This window comes from Hordeum vulgare, chromosome 3H, assembly GCF_904849725.1.
Source record: "Hordeum vulgare subsp. vulgare chromosome 3H, MorexV3_pseudomolecules_assembly, whole genome shotgun sequence".
In the NCBI taxonomy this organism is placed as follows: Eukaryota; Viridiplantae; Streptophyta; class Magnoliopsida; order Poales; family Poaceae; genus Hordeum; species Hordeum vulgare.
This window is the reverse complement of record NC_058520.1, coordinates 366671408-366682040: the sequence shown is the minus strand read 5'-3', so window position 1 is coordinate 366682040 and position 10633 is coordinate 366671408. Positions and strand designations below refer to the sequence as shown.

At 48.7% G+C, this 10633-nt stretch overlaps 1 protein-coding gene across 1 annotated transcript; it reads right to left on the bottom strand.

The window, feature by feature from the left end:
- Positions 1–1199: 1199 nt before the first annotated feature.
- LOC123443881 (TPR repeat-containing thioredoxin TTL1-like) lies at positions 1200–5722 on the bottom strand. Its single transcript, XM_045120423.1, has 7 exons — positions 4435–5722; positions 3582–3783; positions 3284–3468; positions 2858–3191; positions 2579–2783; positions 2251–2357; positions 1200–2069 (listed from the first exon to the last, which is right to left on the bottom strand). Exons 1-7 carry the CDS (start codon positions 5304–5306, stop codon positions 1908–1910), a joined length of 2067 nt encoding a protein of 688 aa, XP_044976358.1. The 5' UTR covers positions 5307–5722; the 3' UTR covers positions 1200–1907.
- Positions 5723–10633: the final 4911 nt, after the last annotated feature.

Here is a 10633-nt window from a genome sequence, read left to right as displayed (position 1 = left end):
TGACACAGTTTTTGCCTAACACATCCGTATAGGAGTATGTGCACTTCGTTGGGCTATATGGAGCTGTAGGAATGATGTGGTTTTTAACACACATATGCATATAAAAAAATTGCAGGTATTGTACAGAGCTGCGGCATTGATCCGTACATGGCCATTACTCACTTCTACGGAAACAAGGGAGCCTTTGGTTATCGGGTCTACCCGATGAAAGATGGTAGCACGGATGAAAGATGATGCGGCGGTTATCGGGTCTACGGAAACAAGTCAAAATTTAAACTTCGCAGTTTCAAAAAAATTGTACAAGTATACAAGGATGTGATGTGTATGTGTGTAAAATTTCAAAATGAAATACCTTGAAATGCAATCTGTGTAAAAAAACAAATTCATGGACTTTGGTGATGAATCATGTGTTGAAAAGACTCAGATTTATCCTTTTTGCACAACCCTCATTTCAACACATTTCCATCCTAAAAATTTACCCACATGTGTGGTTATACCTTCATGTATATCTGTATTTTCTAAAAAAAAAATGAAATGTAAATGTATGAATTTTGAATTTTTCAAAAACCGGCCTCCATGGAGGCCAAGCTCCAAAAGCAAATTTCGGTGGAGGCCGAGCTCCAAAAGCAAATTTCGGTGATCAGCTTGCTATAAACCGGCTATTATACTTGCTGTGAGAGGCAGTACGTATCTATTGAGCGTGTAGAGTGGAGACAGTGTAGTAGATTGCAAAGCAATGAATGAGGTAGCTACCCCATTGAAAAGGGGCCAGCTCTGCGTGCCAGGCTAGGAGGGACTTGCTGGGCCCTGGCCCTGGGGCCAAAATCATTACCAGCTGGGGCTCTCAGATCTGATCATCACCATGGAGCTAGAGAGAGACAGAGGACTGACAGTTCTGTGCTCATCATGGCTTTAACACCTACTGTAAACCCACCCGAGAGAGAGAGAACAAGTGAGGAAAAAGTTTCTTCTTTCCCTCACCCCTAAGCACATACATTGGGAGATGCGCTGTGTTACTAGTACTACCCCTTGTTACCCACACCTACCACACAGAGCCAAACCAGAGGACCAGTGCTGATGTTGCCATCCTCTCTACTCCCAAGTACTCTCACATGCCATGCCATGCCATGCCAGCTGGCAACACAAACCTATTGTGCTAATGCTGACAAATATTAGAAGAATGCAAGAGAAAGCTAGGATTAGTGATTCTTGACAATATACCATAATATACTCCAGCTCATTACAGAAAGAAATAACCAACAGCAGAGCAAAATAGAAAGAAAGAATGTTGGGTTGTATTATTCCTGATGAAAAAGTATGGGCACCACAGACCAGCAGAAGCAGCAAAATGGCATCATCAATTAACACCACCAACCTTTCCCCTCCCTCTCTACACCAATTACCAATTGATTTCCCTTTTTATCTCTAAAATGACAATAACACAACAACTAGCCCGGTCTGTACCCACCTCCCCCTCCTTCGCTATATGGTATATACACGTAACGGAAACCGCAACCAGCAACTCTCCCTCTCCTCCCTCTATGATATTCTAATCTAAACAACATTACAAACATTGGCCCCTCCATGGCCATGGGTGCTGCTGGTTTATGGCCTAAGATGTAAAGCAAAATGTATCAAAGTACAGGGAGCCAAAGAGCCTGAAAGGTGAAAGAATTGAATGGGGCCGGCATATCATATGTTCTCAACGGCAAGGGATGGGATGGGTAATGATGTATGGAAAGCAGAAAACTGGGGGAGGCTCACTATGCTCGATGCCCAATGGGGAATTATTATGCAGCTGGTGAAATGTTGTGGAGGCTGGTGTTTTTGCAAATTTGGGACCTAAAGCAAAAGACTGGCTGGCCGGCAGAGGAAAGGGGAGCCCTATGTACCCGACGGAAAGCTTCTCAAGAACTGGATACGGCATAGTGTCTCACTGTGTAGCGCAGGACATGCAAGGTAGGGCAGATCATCTCCTTCACTCTCGCCCCATCTTTGTATATCTTGAATGTAGGGACTATCCGCACGTTCTCTGCCTTTGCCACCATTGGGCTATCTTCAACATTTACCTGTTGAGGGGTTACAAATGTTGTGGTCAGTCTGTTAGCTACTCCCTCTGTTAACTAATATAAGATCGTTTAGATCACTAAAGTAGTGATCTAAACGATCTTATATTAATTTACAGAGGGAATACTTGCAAAAATGTTGTAACTGATTGAGTTGAAGGAGAGACATGTCAAGTAGCTTTACCTTCAGAAAATTCATGGAGGGGCATTCGCTGCAAAGAGAGTCCAGCGCAGGTGTAATTTGTATGCATTGTTGATTCATCGCCGACATGAAGTAGACAACAGATACCCCTGAAGAAACGGCAGGCAACCAAAACTGTAATGCAGGCAAATCTAGCACACTATAAACCTATCCAGATGCATCAGTGATAATTTTATAGTTTTATACACATAAACAATGTACTAGCAGCAGTTTTCTTATTCTTCATGATACTCTACACAGATACGCACAATAACTGATCTATGGATATTGGAACTGTAACGGAAATAAGTATTATTTGAGCAAAACTCACCAGGCGAACTTGTGGCAGCATATAATTGCTCTACACTGGTTACCATCTCAACCTCTCCTCCGAACTTCATGTTTGATACATCCTCACCACGAGTTGTCTTCAAGGCAACTTGAGCATGGAACAATGCTTCGGCAACCTCAGTATCGGCAGGAAGCTCTTTCCGGAGCACCTCATAGTCCCGCACACAATCAGCCCAACGCTCGAGCTATAAATGGAAGAGGTCCACAAAACAGTAAGCGGAATGGAATGTCAAAAACATGAGAATGCCTGGTTGCTTACCTTGGAATAGGACATTGCTCGCCTTAAGAGAGCCTTTGTGTAAGTAGGTTGTATTCTCAACGCATCATTACAGTCATCAATGGCTTTCTCCCACCGTTCTAGCTTCCACCAGCAAGCTGCTCGGTTGCAGTGGAGCACTGGATTTGAAGGATCGTACTTGAGCCCTTCACCATAGGCTATAGAAGCATCAGAAAACTTGGCAGCCTTGAAGAGTTCGTTCCCTTGGGCTCGAGCTCTTGCAACTAGCCTCACATTATTTAGAATCATCCCAACTTCTGCATTCCCAGGATCGATAAGTCTAGCATTCTCAGCTGCTCCAACGGCAGCATCAAACCTGCAGAAACCAGTCCCAACTTCAATATTGATATGATTTTGCTGCAATCTAGAGAATCGAGCATTGTCACAAGGTTGGAGGATCGTGTGTACCTTCCCAATGCCATGTCGACCTGGGCTCGCACAATATGTACATAAGATTCAACTAGCATGCCCGAGAGTTTGGCCGCCGTCAAAGATAGTAATGACTTGTCCAATTTCAGCAAGCTTGTAAGAGTCGAATCAGCCTCCTCTAGCTTGTGGAGCCGGAGAAGTGCTTCCGATCTCAAGGCACGAAGCTGGGTGAAAAAGAAACCAGTATAAATTTTACCAAGAACCTACAATGTAAAACTACTTCCATTTTCCAACACTTGAAAGAAAGAAAACACATGCGCAGGGATGAGGAATTTACCAACTGAGATGAGTCGGCTCCGGCCGCAATTGCAGCATCCGCTTCCCTCAGTGCGCTCTTACAATCTCCAATTTTCCTGGCAGCTGTGCTTCTTCCCAGATGCATCTCCACATCCTGCAGCTTCTCCCAGTCTGCAGGGTCGGACTCGTGAAGATGCCTGGCTTGCGTGAAGTGCATCCTCGCCTTTTCAATCATTCCTAGCCTGCAACAATGGAAATAACACTGATTTCAACAACAAAACAAGCAAGCAGCACATCAAGTATCTGAATATAACACTGAATTGCTCTCGGGCCAGGACAGTTCCCCGCTTGAACGGAATTAGGATTAAAATTCTTGGTTCATCAGCATTGTGTGGTCTAAATTCAGTGTACCTAAAGAAAATGGCAGCAAGCAAACTTACAAAAATAATACAGCTAAGCAACACCTTTCATTCAGCATTGTGTGATGGGAAACGCCCAAACTTGCTTGCAAGAGAAGATCCTGGCATTTGCTCACTCACACCTCAACCAAGAACAAAGTAATGTGATAATTCTGTCACTAAAATTCCAAAAAAAAATCTAACTGGACAGAGGGACGATCAAACAGACCACACCAAGCAGTAACAATCCCCAATCAAATCGGGCAGCATAAACAAAAAGAAAGAGAGGACGAACGCAACAATCATGTTGCTTTCCTCCTCAAGTTGGACTTTACTAACGGGAAAAGCTGGCAAGCACAGCCAAGAAAGCAACAGCAACATGCAGGCGTGAAAACGTGAACCCTTGAGAGAGCAATCGAATCAAGTAGGGATCTGCACGTCGAACGGCGCAATGCCGGTTACAGTGACGCGATGATACGAGCACAAGAAGCTCACCGGAGGTAGAGACCGGCGAGGCGGCTGTGGGCGCGACCGCTGGCCGGGTCGAGACGGACGGCCTCCTCGGAGTCGCGGAGCGCATCGGCGAGCCGGCCGAGGCCGATGAGCGCGGCGGCACGATTTCCGCGGCACACGGCGCTTTCTGGGCACAAAGACACCGCACGGTCGTAGTACCGCAGCGCCTCCGCGTGTCTCCCCTTCTTGTACCACTCGTTGCCTAAGCGACTCATCTCGTGGAGGCTTCCGCCGCTCGGTGGAGCCACCGGGGAGCTTGCCGGAGATCTCACTGAGTGTCCGAGAAAGGACGGCGCATCAATGCTGCTTCTCGCCGGGGCCATGCCGGCCCCGCGCATGATGCTCCCGTGGCCGTAGTGGCCGGTGCCGGATCCGAGCACGTCCGGGCGGGAGCGCGGCGGTGGCGGCGCGGAGGCCGCCCCCGGGACGCGCCCAGATGGGCAGATGTTACCGGCGGGGAGCGCATTGGTCATCGGCGAGCTCGCCGTGCTCCCACGGTCCCCTCCGCTTTCGCCGCTCCCTCCGCTGCTGCTGCCGCCGGAGAATATCAGCGGGCCAGATCCGCACCGCCGGTGCCCCGACAGCCGCGGCGGCTGGCTCTCCACCGCCAGCTCACCGGAGTAGCTCCTCCCGCCTGCCACTCCCGCCGCCCCAACATTTGATTGCGCTGGCGACTTGGCCGACCCGGAAGAGGAGGAGGAGGAGGTGGTCATGCTGGCCCGCGCCCGCAGCGGCGACACAGGGGAGCCAAGATCCGCGAACACGTTAGCCTTGGAGTCCGGCTTGTCCCGCACCGCGCCGCCGTCGAGCGCCAGCGCCGCCGCGCGGAGGCGTAACCGGTCGGCCTCCGACATGGCTGAATCTCACCGCAAAATCTCACCAATGCCGCCACCTGCAGCCCTCGACTCTTCCTCCTCCCCTGACCAAACAAGCAGGCATAGAAGGAAGCAGGCAACACGAGAAGAGCTCGTCCTTGCGCGCGCGCGCGGCGGGGTGGTTGCGGCAGTACTGCTCGGCAAGAACCCTGAGCAATAAATTGTGGAGGAAAAGCGCGTGTGGGTTTCTCGTGAGGCGGGGAAATGGAGAGAGATAGCGAGCACCGACCGGAGAAAGAGGGGAGAAGAAGGAAGGAAGAAGAAAGGAGAGAGGACTGGGCTTGAGGGGAAGAAATAGACTGTGCGCACACCGACACAGGGGTGACCCCGAGAGTCTGCCAGTAGTTCAGGGGGCAAAATAGAAAATGGTCCTCTGCTTTCTTCTATGGGGCTATTTGGGTTTCTGACGGGAGGATGGTTTTGCGGTTTGGTACCATATATATATAGTTTTCGGATTCTGTGTTCTTGGACCTTATAAGTTTTTGGAGGGTTATAGAGAGTTATGGAGATTTTAGAGGGTGGTTGTTTCCACGGACTTATTGGTTTTAGGACTTTAAAAAGTCCCTATAAGTCCCACCTAAACCAAACACAAGGGACTTATTGAGACTTATTATGGTGATTTGGGACTTATCAAATAAGACTCTCTAGTAGGAGCTTATTGGGACTTATTGCTGGTTAGGCTCGCAGAAAAAGTCTCCCGCATCGATCCAGTGGCCGCCGCCCTACCCCTCGTCGCTCGCACCGCCTTACCCCTCGCCGGTCGCCGCCCCAATCGCCGCCGGCCCACCGCCCCGTCGCCGCCCGGTCCGTCGCCGCCCCGCCCGGTCGCCGCCCGGTCGAACAAGTGTTATGAACAATTGTTATTTCGGTTGTCACTATTCTGCAATTCATTTTGTATGAACAAGGGTTATGTGAACAAGTGTATTTTATTAGGTGCAACATGGACTTATAAGTCCATGTAAACAAACAGGTAGGGACTCGGAACTTAAAAGTCCCTATAAACAAACAGATAGGGACTTATGACTTATAAGTTGGGATTTTAAAAAGTCTTAGGACTTATGAAACAAACAGGGCCTTAGTCAAAGTAAAATCCACCTCTTTTGGAGATATAGCGATTTTACAACTACTGTTATTTTCAAGAGGCAATACAATCTAGACATAAAAATGTGTTTTGACCATGCTACCTAAGTGATGTAAATGCCACATATTGTCAGTGAATCTAACAATGAATGTGGTTTTTAGATATATTTTTGTTTTAAGAATGTGCTATATTTTTAGATGGGACATCATTATACTTTGCGCAAGGTATGCAGTAACAAACATCTAACAAAAAAATTAAACATCCTTATCAGATTTGTAATAAATAAGGATATATCTAAATATAAATATAAATTAATATGTCTAAATATGCATTGTATAAGAATGGATTTAAATATTCAAATCATGTGTTCTACTTCCTTCGCCCAGAACTATTTATCGCTCAAACAAATGTAGCTAGATGGGGTTAAATATCCAAACCATGTTTTCTACTTCTTCCTTTTGAAATTATTTGTTGCTCTAGATACATGTGTTTGGATGACAAGTAAATCCCAATGAAGAAAGTAGATTTAACGTATCCAACTAGATTACTAAGCAACCCATAAAATATTTAAGAAATTTGATGTATTGTCACATTTTTTATCATAAAGCGTGCAGGTTCATTTCTCTTTTGATGACTAATTGTTGTAATGTTCTAAGAAGTATGCTATATCCGTCTTAAAATAAGTGTTATTGATTTAGTATAAAGTTGTATTAACACTAAACTAAATCAAAGACATTTATGTTAGGACGGAGGGCGTATCTACCATGTGATGACCAATAGCTAAATTGATAGTGTACCATCATAAATCTATACCAAGCAATAAGAGCTAACTAGGATGCATTGGCCTCCAAAATAATTGTCACACCCAATCTATAAGACAATAGGATGGACAGTGAATGTTAATTAGTTGCACAATGACACTTTCTTGTGTAACACTGCAAGGAGGAAGAATGTCATTTTGGCACAAGTCATATGACCCAATATTTCAGTGTCAAATACTTCAGATTAGTACTTATTGGGCCAAATAGTTTTACACGTGCTCCCCCAAAAAAAATTAACACACTGCTCAGTCGGTAAAACAAGTTATGTCAAAGGGAGTATGTAATATAACAATATTGTATCGGCTAAGCTAGCGTTCACCAGATGTGTTTGAAGTGCTCTTGTTGATGACATATATATTTGGTTTTTTACTATGTTTACTCGTGTTTTCATAGTCTTTTTTTATCTTCGGTCATTTTTTTATGTACACACTACATCTAGCTGCTTTTGACTGCTAAGATTTTTTTTCTTCAAGCGTAACACGATCCTTCACGAGACTGCCTCCTCCTCCTTCACAACATAGTGCCTATTCTTTTCTTAAAATAATTCTCATCTCTCGTCTTCCTCACAAATAGCAGTTGGGTGGCGCAGCAAAAGCAGCAATGACCTCTCTCCATCCCTCCATCCTCTCATGGGAGCTAGTTGTGTCGTTGTCGCAGCCCCCTCCCACGCCTCTCCTCTTCATGTTGCTCCTCCACCTCTGCTCGACCACAGGGCCTTAGGCTCAGTTCTTGGGCTCGGTGGGCCTCCTCGATGGATGTAGTTGCACTTCGGCACAGATTTCGTGATCAATGCCGCTCACATCGTGTTTATTCATTTCTTAAAAAATCTCATCCCCCATCTTCCTCACCAATAGCAATTGGGCGACTTTCTTCTCCCTCACAACATCGTGCCTATTCCTTCCTTAAAAAATATCCTCTCCCGTCTTCCTCACCAATAGTAGTTGGGCGACTCATCAAAAGCAGCAACGACCTCTTCCAATCCTCTCATGGGAGACACTTGTGTCGCTGTCACAAACACCCCTCACATGCATCTCCACTCCATGCTCTCATCCACCTCTTCTCTACCAAGGAACGGTTATTGGGATCGTTTGGCCTCCTCGGCAGATGTAGTTGCACTTGACACCAATTCCGCGACCAATGTCGCACCCTCTCAAACCTCTTTCTCAAGTCGTTGGCCTTCTCACCCTCTGCTCTTCCATCTAGTTATGCCCTCTCATGCAGCAAGTCCTCTCGCATGATCTCGATGAGCATGGCCACGGTCTACTCCTCCACAAGAGCACTGGACGAGGAGGCGATGACATGAACTTCATCATCCTCCGCATCCACCACAAGTACAACAACGAGAACGATGCTCTGAAAGAGTCGCTCCTCTCTTTGCCATGTCAACACAAACATCGTGCACGTGTCATTTGCGGTGGCTTTAATCAAAAATGGTGTGGCGACTCCAATGTCCAGGTGAACTCTTGGTGGAGGCGCATGTCAGGGACGAAGGGTCGATGATCCGTGCTACCACCGGAGCGGAGCTGGAATTCATCAGCCAGTGGGTCATAGAGGCGGGCCTTGTTGCGGGCGGTAGCAGCTCGAGAGGTGACGCGCATGACGGGGAAGGAGAGGATGATGATGACCAGTAGGAGGAGCACGACGAGGAGCCTCCGACGCAGCATCGGCAGGAGGAGCTCGTTGATGCCGGGGGTGCTGGTACCGTGGGCACTCAAGTTATGGTGGAACTGGAGCTCGCGGAGCCCCGGTTCGCAACGTCCCTAATGGAGTGCGCATGCTCTGCATGGCCGACACAGTGGAGCGGGTCCATTGCACTCCTACCTCGGAGGTCTAGGATGAGAGGGAGGAGGAGGACCCTGTCAGTGATGTTGCCTCGTCATGGCGGACGGGGCGGACCACCACCATGCGCTCGATGAGCGAGGGGCGTTCCAGGGTGCCCACTCCGCAACCAGCCCCTACTCCCTGCCCGAAGGGGATGTGGAACTTGTCCTCCTTTAGCTCGGGGAAGGGAGAATGACGAGTGAGTGCTTCCCCCTTAATCCTTGTTTCGTACTTGCTTGGTTCTCTGCTACTTCTTTTTTTAATCTTGTTGTTGCGGCTCCTGCAGGGATGAGGAAACCTTGGCGCAGCGGCTGGACAAGAAGGCGAAGCCCACATACACTGAGGGGGAGGGGACAAGCTCTGCGTCGGGGCGGGAGATCAGAGATCTCAGTCCGTCAGCCAGCACCCAGTGCGAAGTTACGCCTCTGCACCCAACGGTGAATGTGAGCGCGCGCACTCGCGATGGCAGCTCCATCCCACTGCACATGGAGCCACAACACCAAGGGGCGGCTCCAGAACGCTCGACCTCGAAGAGGAGCTCTCCAACAAGGGCTTTCACCGATGGGCTTGCCCGTACTAAGGGCGCACTGGCAGGCGATACTGCATGTGGCCATGCGGTGACAACGGACGTTGCCGGAGGAGGGGATGCCCCTTCTCAACAGAAACCCATGGGTAAGCTCCTGACTGCCGAAGTCTTCAATTTTGTATTCTTATTTTTTTCTTGAGCATCTCTGAGCCCAATTTCCTTAGTGTTGTAGATTTGCCTCCCCCGAGGGCGCGGACGTGAACGTTAGTGTGGAGAAGATTGCCAAGGATGACGCCGATGAGGCACGCCGAATTGTTGTGGAGAGGAAGGTGGTTGCGACACCGCCAAGGCAGCCGGCAAGAAACTCGTTGAGGGGCCGTCTGTTGAACTATTGACGGACTTCGACAACACTTCCGTCCCCGGAGTGCATGGGGTAGGCTGGTTTGTCATGTCCGGGCTGGCCAGCGGGCTACCATCGGTCCATCGATGTCACCAGCGCCATCACCAGGTCGATACCTAAGGGTCTGAGACTTGCAGTTCGTCGGCCCCATCGGTAGCACGATCTTCAAGGCCTTCTCCGAGGAAGAGGTCATCGACGACGCCATCACCACAATCGGAGGGGAGGTGAGAATCGATCCCTTCATTAGGAATGACGAGGCCAGGGAGCACCCCATCTTGTCCTTCATGAGCGAGGGCTTCATGCAACTGCACGCACACTATGCTGGTCTTTTAGAGAGGCTGGACCGCTCGGGAGCCATTCTTGTCGCGGTAGAGAATGACTTTCGGGAGTGCCTCGCCAAATAGCAGGTCTGGTTTGTTGATAAATGCAAGGAGCTCACCGAGGATCGGGAGGACCTCGTCAAGGACAGGGTGGCGTTCATAAACTGGAAGGCCAAGGCGGAAAAGATCTTGAAGGAAAACGAGGAGTCCCTTGCCAAGGATGAAACTGAGTAGGTTGCGCGCACGATCCAGCTCGACACTCATGAAGAGGAGCTTGCCGCCCGGGAGGCGGCCCTCAAGGCTGGGCCCGAGAACCGGATCCGTGAGCTGGAGCTAC